Consider the following 22,124-nt stretch of genomic DNA (forward strand, 5'->3'; position numbering starts at 1 on the left):
AACATTTGTGATTGTCCTTTTTCTTTTCTTTCATTGGGGCACACCAAAAATTGGAAAAAAGTCATTTTTAGTGAGGACACAAGAAACATAGTTTCCAACACTTTGTAATGAGACAATCAGGTAGCAGCTAGCAGAAGCAAAATATTTACATGAAAATGTAATTTGAAGTGATTAGGATGTTCTAACCAAACAATTAGAAATCAAACCCTTGGTGCGATGGTCACTCCACAAGTATAAGTTGTGGGGCCCGAAAATCAGGTAGCCTCGGCCCACCTCAAGCCAGGCCCAGAGGCCCGCGCCGAGGATGCATGTGGGGTCCGAGAATGAAAGCACGGTGTCCAGCCCCCAAGGAACATATCCGAGGATGGCCCCGCCCTTGGACATCCGAGACCTCGGAAGTACACGAGCACCACTCCACTAAATGACTATGGCGACGGGAGGAGAGGGGCAAGTGCCACGCGTCGGCGACGGGAGCACGGTGAAGGAGCAAGTCTTAGGCGAGCTGTCACCTCCACATTGAATGCTCTCAACTAACGTCCTGCTCGCATTAATGAGGATAGGACTCCTGAACAGTACTGTCTTGGGTGCTGCAACCCACAGGGGGAATGGGGATGCGGCTGATGGGACAGACTCTCAAGTGGTGGCCTGGCTGATCAACGAATGTAGGGTTAGGATCAGTTTAGAGAGAGGTATATAATGTATGGAGTCTCTCTTGAAAGAGGGGGGGAGGGGGGCGGTATTAAGGAAGAGGGTAGCAACTTGTATTCTGGGAACCTTTGTAATCAATCTTAAAAGAAATAATAAGAACGTCAAGCTCCGGAAGACAAGTCCGAGGAGCATCATTGGTCACCCCAATTCATGTTTAGGTTATTAAACCCACATGCAACCATGCAAGGTAGTTGCATCCCATACTGGGGCCTAGTTCTTGAGCCCACTCTCTATAAATTCATTGGAGGGCAAGCTGGGCTTGGGTCCACTCTCTCAACCTGAAGAAGTGCCCCAATCTGGTCCCTACAATTGGCACCATCTGTGGGGAGAACTCGTGTGTCAGTAAGGACAACAGCCAAGCATGGTAGGGTCAGACCCTCACCAAGGGAGTTCCCATCGGCACGAACCAGCTAGACCCCAACGTCCGAATGACTATGGCGATACGGGGCACGGCCAGAACGAGGAGAACGGGTGATTTCGAGAAGGAAGCGTGCACACCTCGCAAACTAGCGAAAGCCACACGCATAAAAGCGGCCGCGTGCCCCAGGGAGGCGATAACGACCCAGCCACGCGACCGCGAGAGGATAAGAGTCACGCCTCCCAGAGGCAGGACAATAAGGCGGCCATGCAGCGAGAGATAGATGACCTGAAGAGAAAGTTGCACCATGCACAGCGAAAGCGATCTGAGCCTAGCCTTGACTTACCCTCTGACGACGAAAGTGATGACGACTACAGGCAAAGGTCAATGACACCCCCGAGTGAAGCTTTCTCCCGCGAGGATGAGCGCTATCAGAGGCATAGGCGTGGCAGCCCCGCCCCTAAGGGCTTGGGAAGTGACGCCATGAGCAGGGCGCTGGACCGGCTCTCCAGGTCGCCCTTTACGCGTCGCATAGACGAGGCGGAGCTCCCTCGGAGGTTCCAGCATCCAACCTTCACCGTTTATAATGGCAAAATGGACCCCGTGGAGCACGTGAGCCAGTTCAATCAGAGGATGGCCGTTCACTCTAAGAATGAGGCGCTGATGTGCAAAGTCTTTCCGTCCAACTTGGGGCCTGTGGCAATGAGGTGGTTCAACGGCTTGAGGACGAATTCCGTAGACTCGTACAGACAGCTGACCCAGGCCTTTGGTTCCCGTTTTGTCACAAACAGCAGACTTCCTCGGCCCATGAGCGCGTTGCTGTCCCTGACCATGCGCGATGACGAGACCCTCAAGGCTTACTCGGACAAGTATTGGGAGATTTACAACGAGCTGGACGGCAAGTACGATGATGTCGCCATCAACACGTTCAAGAACGGGCTCTCGATGGGGCACGACCTGAGGAAGTCCTTAACTAGTAAGCCTACCACCAGCGTGCGGCAGCTAATGGACCGGATCGACAAATACAAACGGGTGGAGGAAGACTGGCTACAAGGCAAGGGGAAGGAGAAAGCTATCCCTCAAGAGAGGAGGGATTCCAGGTCGGATCGATATAACAACACCCGTTCGAGAAGAGATTTCATAGGGCAATCTGGGGTGACAAATGCCCAGGCTGTCGGCGCTGTGTTCCAAGAACCGGTGCACAGGGTGCTGGAAAAGATCAAGAACGAACCATATTTCAAGTGGCCGAATAAGATGTCGGGGGATCCTGAGAAGTGTAATCAAGACCGCTACTGCCAATATCACCAGGACCACAGGCACACTACGGAGGACTGCAGGAATCTCTGGAACTACCTGGACCAGTTAGTCCGGGAGGGGAGGTTGAAGCATCTCCTGCACCATTTCAGTAGCCAGCAGGGCCAGACCTACCAGGAGTCGCGGAGGGACACCGGTATGGGGCAGCCCGTTGGAACGATTAATGTGATCTTGGTTGCGCTAGGAAGAACAGGCATGCGCCCCTCGCGAGTACTGTCTGTGGCCCAGGTGGCCACCGGGGAGTCCTAGTCAGAGCCAAAGAGGGCCAGAAGAGGCTGTCACCCGACCCTGACTTTTTCCGAGGAGGACAAGGACGGGACCACCCAACCCCACGACGACGCTTTGGCGATCACCCTCAGGATTGGGGGCTATGACGTCAAAAGGGTGATGGTGGACAGTGGCAGCGTGGCGGATGTCATGTACCCTGACCTCTATAAGGGGCTGGGGCTAAAGCCCGAGGACTTGTTGCCCTATAACTCCCCCTTGATGAGCTTCGATGGGAAGCTAGTCGTCCCAGAGGGCATGATCAGACTGCCCATCCAGACCGGCCCGGAAGTAGTGGAGGTGGACTTTATAGTGGTCAACACGTACTCCCCCTACACTGCCATTGTGGGAAGGCCTTGGCTCCACACCTTGGGAGGCGTCGCCTCTTCCTTGCACCAGAAAGTGAAATTCCCGTCTGGAGGCCGAATCCTCGAGATCCAAGGGTGCCAGTCAATGGCAAGGCAGTGTATGGTCGTAGCCACCTTACGTCCGCAAGATACGGAGCCCTTGGCCACCATGGTCGAAAACTTATAGCAGTTAACCACCTCGGTGGCACCAGCTGATGCGGCCGCCGAGGAAGCAAGGCTCGAAGGCCTAGAAAAAGTGGTCATCGACGACGACCAGGAAATGTTCTTTCAGGTCGGAACCCAACTGCCTCCCCGAGAGAAGGAGGAGTTGCTCGAGTTTCTCAAGAGTAACCTTGACGTGTTCGCATGGGACCCCTGCGATGCCCTAGGGATTGACCCATTCTTCATCTGTCACCGCCTTAATGTCAACCCTTCGGTGACCCCCAAGAAGCAGCCACCCCGACGCCCGTCAAAGGAGCACGCCGAGGCAGTCAAGGAAGAGGTCAATAAACTTAAGCACGCGGGGGCTATTAAAGAGGTATTCTACCCTGAGTGGTTGGCCAACATTGTGGTGGTCAAGAAGAAAAGTGGGAAATGGAGGGTTTGCGTGGACTTCACGGACCTGAATAAAGCATGCCCAAAGGACCCCTTCCCAATGCCACGGATAGACCAGTTGGTGGACGCAACCGTAGTCCATCCTCGAATGAGCTTCCTAGACGCCTTTCAGGGCTATCACCAGATCCCATTAGCCTTGGAGGATTAGGAGAAGACGGCCTTCGTGACGCCCATCGGGAACTACCACTATAAGGTGATGCCATTCGGCTTGAAGAATGCTGAATCTACTTATCAGAGGATGATGACGAGAATGTTCGAGCCGTTGTTGGGCAAAAACATTGAGATCTATGTTGACGATATGGTGGTGAAGAGCAAATTGGTGTCTGAGCACCTGTGGGACCTCGGCTGTATATTCGACGTCCTCAAAAAGCACAGGCTGCGACTAAATGCATCTAAGTGCTCGTTTGGCGTGGGATCTGGCAAGTTCCTAGGCTACATCATTACCCACCGGGAGATCGAGGTTGACCCCGACCAAATCAGAGCTATCCAAAACCTAAGGCCTCCGCAAAACCCCAAAGAGATCCAGAGGCTTGCTGGAATGATCGCGGCCCTGAATCGATTCATTTCCAGGTCGGCCGATCGATGCAGACCGTTCTATCTCCTACTCAACAAGTGGAAGGGATTTGAGTGGTCCGAAGAATGTGCCACGGCCTTCCAACAACTCAAAGATTACCTGGCCCGGCCACCCATCATGTCTAAACTGGAGGCCGACGAGGTCCTATACGCATATATTGCTGTGGCGCACCACGCTGTGAGCCTGGTGCTGATACAAGATGACGGTGGCGTCCAAAAACCGGTCTACTACGTTAGCAAGTCATTATACGAAGCCGAGGTCAAGTACTTACCCTTGGAGAAAGCCATACTTGCCGTGGTCCATGCTACGCGAAAGCTGCCTCATTACTTCCAGGCTCACACGGTGGTCGTCTTAACCCAACTACCCTTGAAGTCCGTACTTCGGGCCGCCAACTACATGGGAAGAATTGCAAAGTGGAATACTGTCCTGGGGGCCTTCGACGTTAAATACATGCCTCGGATTGCCATAAAGGGCCAGGTTCTGGCAGACTTGACGGCGGAGTTCGCTGAGCCAACTATGGAAGTGGGAACTGAGGGAAGGATCGCTGACGAGAGGCCAGTTGGAGCGGTCTCTGTCCCGAGGCCACCATGCTGGAAAGTATATGTCGATGGCGCGGCAAACCAAAGAGGGTCAGGAGTAAGACTAGTCTTAGTGTCCCTTGAAGATCATGTCATAGAGAAATCCCTGGGGCTCGGATTCCCGGCCACAAACAACGAGGCCGAGTACGAGGCATTATTGCAAGGTATGGCAATGGTACAGAAGATGAGAGGAAAGTCGGTGGAGATGTACTCAGACTCGAGATTGGTAGTAGGACAGGTAAAGGGAGAGATGGAAGCCCGAGATCCGAGAATGCAAGAATACCTGAGCCAAGTCAAGCGCTTGCAATCGGACTTCGACCCTTTCAGTCTGTCTCATATCCCTAGGGGTGGGAACAGCCATGCCGATTCATTAGCCACACTCGCAACTTCCTCGGCAGACGGTCTACCTCAGATCATACTTGTGGAGCATCTGGAGAGGGTGAGTGAGGTGGCGAAGGAAGCGATCCCCATCCTTAGGGTCGGAGTGGGTCCCAGCTAGATGGACCCCATTGTGAGATTCCTCAAAGATGATATCCAGCCCCAAGATAAGTCAGAGGTTGAGAAAGTACGAAGAAAGGCTCCTCGGTTCTGGTTGTCCGAAGATCGCAAACTATACAGGCGCTCTTACTCAGGGCCATACCTGTTGTGCGTCCACCCCGAAGCAGCAAAATTACTGCTCGAAGAGCTGAACGAGGGAATCTACGGGAGCCACACAGGGGGGAGATCCTTGTCTCACCGAGTCGTCACACAGGGATACTGGTGGCCGGGGATGCAGCAAGAGGCCCAGGAGTATGTCAAGAAGTGTGACCAGTGCCAAAGGTTCGCCCCAAATATCCATCAGCCAGGAGGGGTCCTTAATCCCTTGTCCAGTCCATGGCCGTTCGCCCAATGGGGCTTGGACATTGTAGGACCGTTCCCTTGAGTGCTAGGGAATAAGAAGTATCTGTTGGTGGCCACAGACTGCTTTACCAAGTGGGTTGAGGCCGAGCCACTGGCCAACATCAGGGACGTAGACGCAAAGAAATTCCTTTAGAGGAACATTGTGACACGATTCGGGGTCCCCCACACCCTCATCTCGGATAATGGGCTCCAATTCGAAAGCAAGGCCTTCAGGAGGTACTGTTATGAACTTGGGATCACAAACAGATACTCAACACCCGCCTACCCTCAGGGAAACGGACAAGCCGAGGCCGTCAACAAGGTCATCATCAGTGGGCTTAAGAAGAGACTGGACGACGCCAAAGGGAGATGGGTAGAGGAGCTGCCCCACGTTCTCTAGACATACCGGACCACGCTCCGGTGGTTAACGGGGGAAACACCTTTCGCCTTAACTTATGGTGCCGAGGCGGTGATCCCCCTGGAAACAAGCTTCCTGACGCTAAGGACAAGCTCTTTCACCCCAGGCAGCAATGATGAATTGCTGGGGAGGAGCCTGGACCTGGTAGACGAACGAAGGGAACGAGCGATGATCCAGCTGGCCTATTACCAACAAAAGCTCAAGCAGGGGTATGATACCAATGTGAGACTCAGACCACTAACGCTGGGGGACCTGGTGCTGAGAAAAGTCGTAGGGGCTGCTAAGAACCCTTCTTGGGGAAAGCTGGGACCCAACTGGGAGGGGCCCTACCGAATTACGTCAGTAGCGGGGATAGGTGCATACTACTTAGAAGATCTAGACAAAAAACCTGTACCTCGTCCGTGGAATGTAAATAACCTGAAAAGGTATTATTATTAATGAAGAAGCCTTTTTGGATTCAAATGCTTACCCTATCATGACTATGTACCTCACGTTTTGACGGCAAAGACCAAGTGTTAAACAGAACCAAGGCATTGCATGGTCCTCGGACTCAAGCCTATGTGGAAACTAACTACTTCAAAATATCCTAAATGTTAGACAGAACTAAGGCATTGCATGGTCCTCGGACTCAAGCCTATGGGGAAACTAACCACTTCAAAATATCCTAAGTGTTAGACAGAACCAAGGCATTGCATGGTTCTCGGACTCAAGCCTATGGGGAAACTAACCACTTCAAAATATCCTAAGTGTTAGACAGAACCAAGGCATTGCATGGTTCTCGGACTCAAGCCTATGGGGAAACTAACCACTTCAAAATATCCTAAGTGTTAGACAGAACCAAGGCATTGCATGGTCTTCGGACTCAAGCCTATGGAGAAACTAACCAGTTCAAAATATCCTAAGTGTTAGACAGAACCAAGGCATTGCATGGTCCTCGGACTTAAGCCTATGGGGAAACTAACTACTTCAAAATATCCTAAGTGTTAGATAGAACCAAGACATTGCATGGTCCTCGAACTCAAGCCTATGGGGAAACTAACTACTTCAAAATATCCTAAGTTAGGAAGGATCAAAACCCTACCTAGCCCTTGAGACATAAGGGGATTGCCCACGCATACATTCCTTCCCATTATCATTGTTACTGACATGATTGGCCAAGATACAATTCAAGTTAAAATCATGCAAATAAAAAGAAAAGAAAGGAAGCAGATAGCATGCAAGCAAATAAGCAACCAAAATAGATAAAAAGGGAAATTAAACTCCCATTACAATGATAAGTCCATAGAAGTTGCGTGGCAAGAGCCACATTACATAAAAAAAAAGAGGAAAAGAAGAACAACCAAATAAAAAAAAAGAAGGATAGGAAAAGATCAAGCGAACGGCAAAGGCAGGTTGGACCGAGACGCCAAGGGATCTACTCCTTCTGCTCAGTCTCACCCCCCGTAGATGGCTAGATAGGGGCAGCCTCTGGGTCCTCTGAGTTCTGGCCTAAGGGGACAGACTACAGAGGTACGGCGAGAATGGCTGCTTCCTCGGTGGTGGGGATCTGAGCATCAGAAGGGACCTCTGCTACCTCTTGGGGCGCCTCCTCGCTCGGGTCTTCCCTTGGTTCAGCAGCCCCTACCTCCTCAACAACCTCTCCAGCCTCGGCGCCATCAAGGGCGGCCTCGCAGATGGCAGGGGGGTAGTATACGCTCTCTGCCTTCCACAGGTCGGACGAGGCCTCCACCCCAGCTTGTTTGAGGGCCTCATCCCAAACCTGGGAGCAGTAGTGCCTACATACCCCCGGAACTTGAGCTTTATAAAGAGCCTCTATCTCAGCCACCCCCTCAGCATAGGCTGCAGTCTCAGCTTCCTCCTTGGCAGCCAGGGCCTCCTCCCTGCCAAAATCCACCTCAGCCTTAGCCGGTTGAGCCTCGTCTTTGGCCCACTCTGCCTCCCTCTAGGCCCCCTCTACCGCAGCCACCTTAGCTTGAAGATCTGCGATCAGCTCCCTCGCGATCCTCAGCTGCTCCTCCGCCTCGCCCAGGCTCCTCGTCTACTCCCTGGCCTGGTTCTGGGCACCAACAAGACTCGACTCCGCGTTGTCCCGAGCCCTGGTCATCGCCTTCAACTCCTCCCTGGCCTTGGCGAGGTCAGCCTCGGAGGTCTTGAGGGTCCGGGTAGCCTGAAAGCGCCTCTCACGCTCCAGGTCGAGGGCCTTCCCCTGGTCGTTGGCCGCCGCCTCCAACCTATAGGTGGCCTGGACAGCCTGCTAGAGTAACCAATGCACTATAAGCCCAACTCTAAAAAAAAAAAAAGAAGAAAAAAAAAGGGGGGGGGGGTTTTTAAGGATAAAAAAAATCATAAATTTTTAAAATTTATTCATTCAAATTATTAATTTTTTTCCTGGCTAGGGTGGTCACTGGACTCTATGTAGAGCTGCCAATATGGAGAGAAATTATAAGGTGCTCCTTGTGGACAAGTGATGTGGTCCACCATTCTAGTAAAAGACTCCTACTTGTTTAAAATTGTGGAGTTTTAAATAAAAACTAAATACTGACTCAGCAATTTTAAATAAGTGGGAGTCTTTTACTGAAATGGTGGACAAATGACATGATCCACCATGAGGATTGTATAATTTCTCCAATATGGGAGACTGTGATTAATGCACATGTAAATGTCACTTACATCATCATCATCTTTATTGTATATCAGTCGAAATCTATCACCTCCATATTTGTGAAATTTGTTTTGTAAGATTAAAGAAAAATGAATAATATATCCAAGTTAAAAAGTATGGTATTATCATATTTGATGTTGTTGGAGTCTTGGAGGTTTTGGAAAAGCTCAACCTAACACTCAATTCAATATGTCGCTTTAATAGTTGAATCGCTCAATCTATTTGAAAATCAATATCATATTTGTGTGCTTTGGTGCAGCTATGCAAGGCAAGGTGAGCTGGACGATAATTTAATTGGGAAAACAAACTCTAATATAGAAATTCTAATCTAAATTAATTTAAGTGTACATGTATGTCTAGCCTAATCTAAATGTATATGTGTGTAAAATTCTCTTTTAGATATTTGAACTCCAACCCTTACCCTTCACACGTCACAAGTATTTATACTTATAAAGTGACTATCACATCAAATGTACGCATTGCAATTAAGTTTTGTTAATAAAATGGAAAGGTAAAAACTTAAATTTTACTAATTAACCAAAGCTATTAAAAATTTTCAAAAGCCAACAAAATTGGGCTTTGCACAAGTTGATGCAGTGTCTTGAACGCGCCTCAGATGGAGTGGATAAGCAAAGTAATAGTATATAGTACCTCAAGGCTAGTCCAGGTACGTAAAATAAAGTAAAAAAATAAATTTTATAAATTTCTTCAGAGGCATTCTGTTTTTGGGTTATTGAAGTTTGAACCCCAAAAATTCCGTGTTTGGTCATGAACTCATGATGAGTTGATGAATCATTTTCAATTTTTAATTTTGTCATTATTATTAAATTCTTCGACAATTCTCTCCAGAGTCAGTGTACGCACCATTTACAGCTCAACTCCAATCATGCTCCTTGCATTAATATACATATTAAAAAAAAAAAAACCACGCCCCACCCACTTCTTCAAAATTAAAACAGCTCCCGCCGCTTTTTAAGAGTGCGTTGAAGAACCATTTATTTAGTTAAAATTAAATTTTTTTTAATAAAAGTATTGTAAATAAAATTAAAAATTAGTTAAAATAATATAATGGGACTTATAAATAATATTAAAAAGTATAATGAAATTTATGAATATTAGTAAAAATAAGTTAAACAGTAAAAAAAAATATATTTTTTAGCCAATACCAAACGTAACCTCTCTCTCTCTCTCTCTCTCTCTCAGACTTTGTCTGAGGATACCAATTTTTTACACAATTTTAAAAATGATAGGTTGTAACTTGTGAGTAATAAACAATAGCTTTTGTATGAAATTATCCAATTTCTTTACTACTTTTGAAAGTAAGGGCATTTATATTAGTTCGTGAAATTTTTTTTTATAACTATTTTAGCATAAAAACTTACTTTATTTATTTATTTATTTACATACTTACTTTTCAAAACACCCCACATCAGATTATTTAGTTTACTCTATATTACATTAAAATGTCAATCTTTCTTAATTTTTTTAATTGTTTATCTTTCTTCACACATAATAACCATTACCCACTTTCTTCCTTCATGCTTAAATTACATAAAGAAAGAATAAAAAATTATATGCAAAGTAAACAGTGTTAGTATAAATTTACACAATTACTATAATAATTTTGTAAATTTACATAATTTTAGTTTGATTGATGTGGTTGATTTTGGAGATTGAGCATGTAGAATTGATACATTTTTATATTTTGCATTATTTGATGTAAATGCTCAAATAAGGTATGAATAGTGAATAATTGCTTTATATGAACCTATTACTTTTATTTTCACCACTTATGACTTGCTATTTTATCAATATGTGAACAAAATTTTCATTTAATTTATTTTTTTAAGTTAACGTTTGAGATGATGATCTGTTGTTAATTAGTTATGTACCATTATATTGTAAATTGGTTTGTACGTGTAATGTAAGAGTAATTGACAGCTCATTCATTTCTTATATTATCTTTATGACTGTGCATAGAATACAGAACCAACCTTTCATAAAAACATCATTAAATTTAGTGTCACCCAATTGCACCTTTTAAAGTGGTGTTTGGTTTTTTATTTTTTTATTTATTTTTTGGGAAAAGAAATTGGTGCTTGGTTGACTGCTAAGGTAGATGTTAAATAAAAAAGTTTCAAGTTAATAATGCATTTAAGGAAATTGTTAATAAATTATATTAAAAGTTTTAACATCATTTTCATAAAAAATAAAAAAAAATTTAAAATAATTAATTACTTTATCATTTTTTTTATAAAATATTTTTTAAAATAGTTCATAAACTAATATTTTTAGGCCATTTGTTACCGTTTCCCATAAAAATGATAGAGCATCAGTTGACGAACAAATTTTGTTCCAATCACAACTTCGCCGAAAACTTTATGTCTCTAGTCTCTACCCCACAACTTCAATGTGGAGATCCCATATTAATGTTTGAAATCCTTGGCCTTGCTTGCTATCAATGAAAATTTTATTAGAGATCCTTGCTTTCAATGAAAACTTTTCTAGTCAACACAGCAGACTTTTGAGCCGAAAGTTGTACTCAATCTACCACACAGAGTCACCACCCCACATCACGTAGTATTAATCTCACAAGCAATCGTCTCTGTTGGTGGGCAGTGGGCTCGGTATAATCTGGTACCATGCCAAAAAGAAACAATTTTTAGTCACCCTCAATAAAATTTGTGATTCTCCTTTTTCTTTTCTTTCATTGGGGGCACACCAAAAATTGGAAAAAAGTCATTTTTAGTGAGGACAAAAGAAACATAGTTTCCAACACTTTGTAATGAGACAATCAGGTAGCAGCCAGTCGAAGCAAAATATTTACATGAAAATGTAATTTGAAGTGATTAGGATGTTCTAACCAAACAATTAGAAATCAAACCCAAAGAAAGAGACTCGTGGATGTAACATGTGATACGCTTGAGCAATTCTAACTACTAACAATCTTTCAAAGTTCAAATTAGTCTAAACCAATGTTATTAATTCCGTTCCGTTTTGGCCGGAACAACTGGAAATTCTCGTGCCGGTGTGCAATCCGAAATGGTACTACCACCCATTCCACCTCAGGTCAAATTCTGGCCTGTTTCAGGGTGTTTCGGCCATTCTGGCCAATTCCGTCCAATTTTAGGTGGAATGAGAATTTCGGCCGGTATTGATTTTGCCTTAAAAAAAAAAAAATTCTATCTTGGAACTAAGTTGTTTTACATCTCAAATTAGATGTTCACAGATCCATTCACACATGTAAAGCTTCTATTTTGACAAGATCTAAAGCTTTAAATTCATAAGAAAATAATTACAACCCAAAAAGAAATTAAGAAGAGAGAAGGAAATTAACAACAATGACAATGTCCAACCTTCATCTGCATGCTCTATCTTTTCTTTTCCCTTTTCATATTTGGTTTTATTTTCTTTCTCACTACATTTTTTCACTTGCTTGTCTTCACATTTTGTCAAACCTTCAGAGTGCTAAGAGCTTGAGAGTTGAGACTTTTTTCTTTGTTAAGCTGAATGCTAGGGTCTGTTTGGTAAAGTGGTTCAAACTCTATTTTCAGTTTTTAAACAACCTTACACATATTTTCACACTTTTTCATTTACACATATTTCAAAAAATTACAAATAACATTACCCAAACAGTCTCAAACTGCTCTGTCAAACGAGCCTAAAAAACTGTGACCTGTTATTTCTGGGCAATGTGGTTTGGTAAAGTTTTGAATGGCTCCTACTTCCAAGATATAATTGTCTTTTAGTGAATCTGAAAATTATTATTTTATTTTATTTTTCAATGGTGTGATGGACTGATGGGTTATTACTTTTTAGTATCTACTTGCCCATTGGAGTAAATTGGATATAGAATGTAGGCGTGGAGTTTTCTTTACCACACAATGTGAGGGAATTAATTTATTATAATTATAAGTATGAAAAAAAATTATACTATATATATATATTTTAATTTTTTTAAAACTCAAAACATTTTGAAATGGTACATTAAAATTGGTTGGTATCAAAATATTCTGTTTCACTAAATAAACCGAAATGAGGTCTAAAATGAAATTAATAACATTGGTCTAAACTTTCGAGGATTAACCTCTCGTGTCATTACAATACTCATTATGGCAGGCTTTCCTAGTCTAAATTAATAATGATTAGATTCCATTTGGTCTTCATTAGCATATATCCAGAGTGACTTTAATTTCCCGCTCACGTACAAGCAGCCTGTTACAATGGTAGTAAACTTATTGCAGCTTAAGAAGAAAATAGCCATAGATCAAGTTTGGAATTTTTTTTTTTTTTTTTTTTTGGGGTTACATTTAATTTCTCTTTGTTGTGATGGTGTTGTTGAAAGCGTGGAAGAGCATGTAGAAGAATAGATAGTGGGGGATATTATAGTGTTGCGAGTGTTCCAACTGCAAGTCTCAAACCTTTTTTTTTTTTTTAATAAATAAAGATTGGATTCGGGTAATATCTGTACCCACCCCAAAAATTTTGGATTTTTATCCAAAACCGGCCCGGTCCAATTCTCCTTAATTACCCATGACATATCAGGCAAACCTCAAAGTTTTGGATCAGGTCGGGCCGGGTACCTCTTACCAATTGGATTTGGCCATCCCTACTTGAGTCTCTTCCAAACAGGGTACTTAGGTTTTTTCCAAACAAGGAAGTTGACTCTCAAAAGCCCTCAGCTGCATTAATAACAGATTTAATAAAATAAAATTCAAAAGAGCAGAAGGTTGGGTTCAAACATTTGATAGAATGTTTTCACTGCTTATTTAACCTAGACCAAAAAAAAAAAAGAAAAGAAAAAACATAGGCAAATGACAATAGGTCTAACATCATGGCCAAACAATCTTACATTCCCTCCCAAACTCACAACAGCAACACCCCCCCCCTTCCCCAACTCACAACACACAACCCACCCACCCCCAACGGTTCTTCTCTTTTCTTTTCTTTTTTTACTTTTTTCTTGGTAAAGAAGTCCTGGAGTTATCACACTTCATTATGCACTTCCACCTGCTGCCCGTGCTTTTTTACGAGCTTCTTCTCGCATTACTGCTTTAACATATATTTCAAAGCAGCAACCTGAAACATACATCACAAATAAGAATGAAAGCTTTAGAAACAGGTAACAAGAATACAATTACTTATAACAATTAGTATATGCAGATATCCTCTTATCATTCCCAATAGAAACAACCATATTGATAGTTTATCTCAAACAAACAAAATTGATTCAAAATCACAATAAAAAGGCAGTCCCTTTATATTGAGCATTGTATAAGTAACTCCTGTCAACCTATTCCATAGGTAGAGAATGATGTGGTTCAAATTGAAGAAGCTATAAAGGGCAATGCCATAAGAAAGACAATTACAACTAGTGAGAGAAGACAGCCTAAGCCTAGCCAGTTAACATGGCCATGCTTGATGCTAACAGGAAAAAAAAGACTATTTTGTGCCATAACTGACACACAACAGGTTCTATAACCATTGAGCACAATAAAAGGCAGGGATGGTATTGCGTGCATGCACATTCAAGTGGACACTAGGAACTGCACAAGAGAAGAGCAAATATTTAAGAAAACCACAGCAAAAAAATCCCAAGTTTTAGCAAAACCCCACTTGGACAGGTTCCCAACATAGTGCTGCCTTTCACCCATCCTTCAGGGGATTACACTTTCCAAAATAGAGGGCCCTAGAAGAAGCTCTATTAGTCTAGTCACCAAATGAAATTGTGATAGAAGCAAATTCCCCAAATGAAATTGTGATAGAAGCAAATTCCCCAATGCAAAAGATGCTAAAAGTTTCTTTACCGTTTTTTGTTTTTCTTTAAAATGATGCAAGTCCACAGGGCCTTCTCACTTAAGATTGGCCACTTCACACAATAATTTGTAAGGTCATTCAGGCCCTTTCTTTTTCTTGAGTAAAGGTCACTCAGACCATAACATAAATTTTCTGATTTGACATGAAAGGAATAGAACATTTCCTATTGTCTTGAATTTAAAATGTTGAAATTAGTATAATTAACCTTCCACAGGGAAAATTGCGTAAGTGAAAATTTTGCTTACTTTCTTGGTAGTTTAACAATTTCAGGCCACTTAACCCTGGTTAGTTTCTGCCTGCTGCATCTCATTGTCTCCTTCCCTTGAAGAGTGGCCCTGGTTAGTTTCTGCCTCCTGCATCTCAATGTCTTCTTCACTTGAAGATATTGCATTAGAAGCTCCTGAATGGAATATTTGTATGAGCCACCCATACATCAACAAAGTAATCCATAAATCTTGTTATAAAAGATATGTACTGCCTTGAGAGCCATACCTGCTAGATCCTCATAAATTTTTTGGTAGCAATGATACAGTACCCCAATTATCCCAATTATCAGGATTGGACATAAGTTAACCATTAATATCCCAAGGGGAGAAATTATTAATGTGAGAAGCAGCTCAGCAGAAAAAATTCCAGATACCAGACAAACGAGGCCGAAGATGAAACGGTAGGCAGCATTTTGCGGTTTTACTTTTATCACCAAATATGCAGTGACATAGACAAGTGCAGCCGCTATTAAACCCAAAATGATACCAAGATGCGTTTCAAGTGGTGAGACACCCAAGAAATGAAAGTGTACACCAATTATGACACCCAGAATCGCATTGAAGAAGAGAAGACCCGCATGAAATGCCTCAAAGAAATTGAGTGCTTCCTCACTAGAATATATACAAACAAAACATCCACTAGCTTCAAAATCCACTAAACTTCTCCCCAAAAAAATAAGAGGGAAATTCTTTTAGCTTCATAGATTTCTAAGATAATCTTGTTATATGCATTAATTTGAAAATATTATGATTTAAGTTGAAGGTGTAAAACAGGTTAAGGAAATAAAACGATTTGGGGTGAAGAGTATTGAACAGATATAATAAATAGAAAATTAATATTGAATTGACTTAAAATAATATGTAAAAGAAGGATTTGTGTAACAAATTCCAGTTAGGTTAAAAATAACAGGGAGATGAGTTTGTGAGATGCTATTAACACATATAAGCCTACTCTTCACTATTTTACAATTTAAAGAAAAATATGATGTGTAAAGATTCTAATGGAGGGTTTAAATATTGAATAGAATTTAAACTCAATTAAAATATATATATATATATATATCTCCCCCTTGCTCTTATAAGAGCAGGAGATACCATTTGAGTTAAAGCACATTGGTAATTAACTCTTGTACTCCATACTGGATTAAATTTGGAATTGGCCAAAATATCACAAATTTTTAGCTTAGGTGCAGGAATCTAGCATGCTAGATGGTGCTACCAATAGAGAATGTTATTTTCTGTTTCTTGCTACGGAGCTTATATAACTTGTAATGCGCGACTGCCTATGTAATTATACAAATGTATTAAGCTCTTACAGAAAAAGAATAGGATTGCAAATGCAAAAATAAGTTCAAACTTGGATCTTACCAGATTACTTGGGCATAATGGCAATCAATATAAGGGAAAATACAGAGGAGGAGAAAGGGGATGTTCAGTTCCTTCTCATACCATGGACAGAACAATTATTAAATAGAAACAATCATAATATAGAGAAGCTAGAACCAGCTGGTACACTTCCTACGTCCTTCAAATGTTTGGAGTTCTTAGGAGAAAATGTTACCTTCCCCCATTACCACTTCATGCTTCTAGTGTTTGACAAATTAGAAAATTCTGGGCAACTAAAATAGACTAAGACTAGGATGCACAGACACAAGCAATTTTTTAAAAATTATAATATGATGCAGCATATGGGACACCATTACAGCATCCCAAATAACATGTCCGTGCTTCCTAGGACTAAGATAATTTTTATTTTTATTGGTGAGTTTCACATGCATACGGTTGATCTAGATCACTTCACCCTCTACCCTATTATGTTAGGAGCACGCCATTGGCATTTGAACATTTAAAATATATATATATTTTAATGGCGTACTCTATAAACTTAAAAAAGATCAAATGACATATACAGTGGAAACAAATCACTATACTATACTTTAATTCAGTGCACCAATTATGAATAACTTGCAAATAACAGATAATGATTTGTCAAAATATAAAATGGGTATCGATAATTTCAAACACCCTTGTAATTCATTTCACGACTGACGAAAATTCTTAATTATGAAATATTTTTAGATACTTGAACAAATTACTTTTGTTCCAATATGTCCATTTTGCATTACTCCTCATGCCTACTATATACTCTTCAAAAATACTTAAAATTTTGAATCGCTTACCTGCGACGACAACAAGAGTAAGAACATCTCCCATTCTTTTAACTGCATTCACACTCTTCTTATGGGATTTGAATCGCTTCAGAGCCGGGTCCTCTGCCAAGAGCTGCAAAGTTTAAGCAGCTTAGTACCAACACCACACACAAAAAATAGGAAAACCCATTTCTTTACTGGGTTCCATATAAATCACCCAATTCATTCACAAAGACAAGCATACTTAAATTTAAAATTCAGAAATGCATCAAATTTAGGATTCTTTAGGTGTTTGATTCAGTGTTTGAGCTATTAACGTGACCAAATCTAGATGAATTTGATATGCATGAATATAAACCCTAACAGGTATCAAACAATAAAGATACAGTGATAGAGCAATAGAGAGAGAGTGACTTACGGCTTTCTCGCGAGCCCCGAGTTCGATGTGGTAAGCGCGGCGCGTGTGAGAGAGCGCGTCCACTGTGTTCTAGAGAGAGAGAGAGAGAAAGAGAGAGAGAGAAATTAGAGGATCGAAACGACGAAGGAAAGGGATCGAGGAGAGAGGAAGTGCGTAGTACCTGGGAGTGAGATCGGAAATGCGAAGCGATGGAGGTTTTGTTAAGCAAGAACGCCATTTTGGTTACGCTTAAGCTTCAAAGCTGAGAGAGAGAGAGAGAGAGAGATTGAAAATGAAAATGCTGAAGAATTTTTGTTTTACTTTGGTGCCCTGTACTTTCTTGGTCTTTCACCTCTAAGTTACCAACTGCTAGGTGGCATTCTCCTAATTAGACATGTGTCCGGGTTATGGTATCTCACGTCACTTTCTTTAATCCATTTAGCCAAAAAATGTGTAAATTTTCCTAGAATAAATAAGGGTTACGTGCGGAGCATTTTCCTCACAAATCATAAGAAATAATTTGTTATTGGTTTTAATTTGAATTTATTACTGAAATTACTCTTTTTTTTACCAAAAATAACTTATAACAACTTAGTATTTAAGATTTGTTATAAAAATATTTAGAATATAATATTTTTTCACATACATGCTATATACTGGCGCTCTAAAAACGTCGCTATATTCTAGCACTTTATAAAATGTCACAATACCTAGGTCTACGAGAGCTTGGGCTCACTTGGATTTTTTGGTGGTGGCAAGTTGGTTGTTGAGTAAGGATTAGAGCAAGTTTGTTTCAGGTCGGGTCAAAGATGGTTTTCTTTTGATGGGTTTTGGAGGCTTGGTTGAGATCCATTGATGGTTGGATTTTGCGATGGGGGCTAATTGATTTTTTGGTTGGGGTTGATAGGTGGTAGGATGGCTAATTTTGTGTTGTCACTTCATAGCGGTGGGGATGGGTTTGACAATGTGGATTTCTCTTTGCTTGGTGTGTTGCATGTTTATGGGTTGCTATGATTTTTTGGATTTATGGGTATGAAATTTTAATTGTTGTGACAATAAATTTTTTTTATTTATAAAACTTTAAATTTTCCATTAACAGAAAACCTTATCATTTGGATTTAGTTGCACCATGAACAATTCTCTCTCTCTTTTTTTTTTTTTTAAACTACTCTTTATGCACATTTTCATAATCAAACTTCTAGCCCACAAAATTTTTTAACAGGAAGCTCATGAGACTTGCTTTCAAAACTAACCGCATTAATGACTAATATACTACTGCTGCTCTATATAATTATTAGTTATAAATATGTGATGGAAACTCATAATTTGTTTTTGTCCAAGCCAACCGCCTTTAGAAGAGATTTTGGAATCATGAAAGAAGAACAAAATTTGGTAGTGTTATTTTGTAGGGATTACCATAATTGAGGTATATGGTGTTGAAATATGTTAGGGATTATGTTTTGATCACAAGATGTTTATTTGGCTGGAGCTTATAAGTTCAACTTTTTTTTTTCTCATTTTTTCGAAGTAGAAATATACTTTTAGTACACTTTTAGCAAAATGTTTTCAATAAAAGCTAAATAAGCTATTTCCAAATGGATAAGTATGTAATGATATAAATGCTTAAGATATGAACTTGTGCTCCATAATTGCAAGAGATTAGAGCTTCCCAGGCTTGTTCTTCATTTGATTCCATATGTGATGTTCAATAAAAAAAACTAAATAAGTTGTTCCCAAATGAATAAGTATGTAATGATATAAATTATAAATGCTTAAGATGTGAACTTGTGCTTCATAATTGCAAGAGGTCAGAGCTTCCCAGGCTTGTTCTTCATTTGATTTCATATGTGATGTTCAAAAATGAGCTTGATCTGAGCTCATAGCCAGAACTTGTAACAAGAGAAAGACGTGTGGCAGTTCACTTTAAATAATTAGCCTCTTTACCTCAAGAAAGAATATAATTTTGTAACCCTTTTTCAATCTTGCTGCTATATCATTTGTACAGCAACACGTGTAAATTTTAACTTGAATTATATTCTTCAATTAATTTTAGTCATAAAAATTCTATTCAGTTGACGCTCTTATAATATGCACAAGGAAGTGGTAATTTTCTTTTGTTGGACAAGGAAAAGGAGGAAGAAACCTCACTTTGGAATTTCTAAATTAGAGCCATTTGGTTGTTATACTCATTCGAAGCCACCATCCAGTGTGAACTTCCAATACTTGATCTGGATTATTAAGAAAAGTTGAGTTTAGAGAGTTCTAGATGTTCATGGCATTTAGTTTCTGTTTGTAATATGACCTCCCATTCGTGAAGTGTTCATATTTTCCTTGGATTTTGGATTTGTTCATGGCAATTAGTCAGTACAACTTAGTTTGCTTCCATCTTTTGTTCCTCACAACTCTCGTTATAAATGAGCATGAATTTAATTATTATTTTAACACTTACACAAACTCAAAAAAAAAAAAAAAAAAAAAACTCTTATTTTGTGTGGACAAACTTCCCATCAATGAGTGAGATCCAACACATATAATTTCTTAAAATTTTAAACTGAAAATAAAGTGGAATATAGTTTGAACGTTGAATTATTTACTTTGACATTATTATAAATTAGTCGCTAACTCGTGTGATACATGGGATAGTTAAATAAAAAGTTAATTAACCAACCTCACGTTAAAAAGAAAGCTAAAAGAATTAGTGAGACACTGATTTGCCCACCAAGAATTTAAAAGAAAAAAAGATTGAGAAAGAAAAAGAGAGTGTAATGTTACGTTAAAAGTGTAATGTTGAAAAACTAAAGCAACATTAAAAACAATGGGAAAACTATTTGCAAAGAGGATTATAGCCTTTGTATGTTTACTTGGCTCAAGGCTAAAATTCAAATTCAATTTTGCAACCAAAAAAAAAAAAAAAATACAATAGCCTCACTACACAAATCCACTTTTTGCTTTAATTTATTTTGCAAATCATACACTATCAATAATTTCAACAAACTTTATTGCTAAATCTGCTTTTTATTGAAACAAACTTGATGTAAAGCTTGATGTAAAGCCTAACATTAGGCTTTCTAGGGGTTTAACAAATATATTTTTAGCATTTTGAAAAGATGATTGAGCAATAGATTTTGAAACTTGAACATTTTTTTTATAAAGAATATGCACAAATTGTGAATGGTTTTCATGTATATACCTAATTTAAAAAAACAAAAAAAAAGTGTGAACAATCAAATTATAATTAAGTAATTGTTTGTATTTATCTCAAAAGTCATACCCTTGTATAAATACATTAACTATTTTATATATACATATATATTATAGCCTATTACATACTATATTAGATTATATATAACATTCTTTCTCTTAACAACAATGTAAAACTTTTCCAAAAAAAAAAAAAAAAAACACGGTAAAACTTTAAACTTGATAGCTACAAGTTTTATTTTTAATGAAATCAATAGACAGCCACACGTTTAGAAGTCAAGGAACTTAAATTGTTGAAGTAGAGCAGTAAGTTTATACAGCACGGTTTCTCAAAAGTCAAAAGAAAGACAACAAAAGCAGTAAACCACTTGATAGTAACTAAACAAAGCGCGGGAGAGATATATACCAATGGTGTTGGCTTGGACTGGAGCTGGAGTTAAGAGGACAACCACAGACATGCGGTGAGCAACTGGCAGTGCGAGTGCACAGCACAGACACAGTAATGTAGTTTTTTTTTTTTTTTTAAATAATGATCTAGGATGATTTAGAATGTATTATTTGGGGGGTTTTTTGTGTGTTAGTATTTAGAGGGCCACAGATTGAAGGATTTACCAAATATATTGGGGTTTTTCTAAAACTATCGGGTTGAAGTTAAATATAGAGAGTGGCAAAGATACAAACTTGATGGCTATGGTGGCTGACAGTGACAACAACAGAAAACGGTGGCTATGTCATGGGTGGGAAAGAGAGAAGAAAATTGGGGAGGGTGTTTGGGGTTTTCAATATTTTTACAGAAGAGATATGTTTTCGTGTTTGACAGAAAACTCATAGGCTATAGTCGGGTTTGTCAAAGGTTTCGTGTAGTATCTACTATTTAGTTTAAAAAATTAAATTTTTTTATAAATAAAATGATGATGTGGAAAATTGTAAGAGTTTCAGAAGTTTCGGTTTTATATATATAGATTACTACTTATCTTAATAAAATGAAAAGTGATACGTCCACAATATTTTTACAACACTTTTACAATAAATCATAAGTGGTAAGTTGTTATTATTTCTAATTTGAATTTACAACTTAAATTATTTTTTGTTTGCCCATAACATTTAATAACAACCAACTACTTATATCTTATCAAAAAAAAAAAAAAAACAACCAACTACTTATAATTAATTTTAAAAATATTGTTGACATAACATTCCTCTAATAAAATTATAGATTTGATCAAAATAATAAATACTACTAGCATTTTGGATTAACCAAGAGAATTCAGTATGGACACGAAGTTTGGGGAAAATTCTGCAAACAGGGACAGTTGTTGATTAAATAAGAAGACGCTTAAGCTTGGGGTCATGTGTGTTGTAAGTGAAGAGCTGTTAACCTTAATGCTAACAGCCACAGTCTTTCTCCTCTAACACACCTCTCACCCGCAGCAGCAGCCTCATGTCTCTCTCTCATCTCCTCCACCTCTGTTTTCTCAGCAAACTCAGACCGACAAGAGCTTGTGAGGTGGAATCGACGGCAGCCACATGCAGCAGTCGCCGATCTCAGCAAATTGGAGAATGAATGTTTTTACAC

The 22,124-nt window shown here is 40.1% G+C and overlaps 2 protein-coding genes across 2 annotated transcripts; one reads left to right on the forward strand and one right to left on the reverse strand.

Moving 5' to 3' along the window:
* The first annotated feature begins 1,333 nt into the window (after positions 1-1,333).
* Positions 1,334-2,629, forward strand: LOC136061880 (uncharacterized). The gene has a single exon (XM_065760260.1). The coding sequence runs from the start codon at positions 1,334-1,336 to the stop codon at positions 2,627-2,629; it is 1,296 nt and encodes a 431-aa protein (XP_065616332.1).
* An 11,000-nt stretch (positions 2,630-13,629) lies between these two features.
* On the reverse strand, positions 13,630-17,688 carry LOC112009381 (succinate dehydrogenase subunit 7B, mitochondrial). Its single transcript, XM_065759686.1, has 4 exons — positions 17,529-17,688; positions 17,369-17,437; positions 16,981-17,083; positions 13,630-13,796 (listed from the first exon to the last, which is right to left on the reverse strand). The coding sequence occupies exons 1-4, from the start codon at positions 17,583-17,585 to the stop codon at positions 13,714-13,716; spliced, it is 312 nt and encodes a 103-aa protein (XP_065615758.1). The 5' UTR covers positions 17,586-17,688; the 3' UTR covers positions 13,630-13,713.
* Positions 17,689-22,124: the final 4,436 nt, after the last annotated feature.

The sequence above is a fragment of the Quercus suber genome, unplaced genomic scaffold (assembly GCF_002906115.3).
Source record: "Quercus suber isolate HL8 unplaced genomic scaffold, Cork oak 2.0 scaffold_17, whole genome shotgun sequence".
NCBI lineage: Eukaryota > Viridiplantae > Streptophyta > Magnoliopsida > Fagales > Fagaceae > Quercus > Quercus suber.

Excerpts from the sequence above, each read along its gene's own strand:
- LOC112009381 (XM_065759686.1), bottom strand. The coding sequence starts at position 17,585 with ATGGCGTTCTTGCTTAACAAAACCTCCATCGCTTCGCATTTCCGATCT. Across the intron at positions 17,438-17,528 it reads ATTTCCGATCTCACTCCCAG|AACACAGTGGACGCGCTCTC; the intron begins GTACTACGCACT and ends CTCTCTCTCTAG. Across the intron at positions 13,797-16,980 it reads TACTCTTGTTGTCGTCGCAG|GTTGCTGCTTTGAAATATAT; the intron begins GTAAGCGATTCA and ends TGTATGTTTCAG.
- LOC136061880 (XM_065760260.1), top strand. The coding sequence starts at position 1,334 with ATGCAGCGAGAGATAGATGACCTGAAGAGAAAGTTGCACCATGCACAG.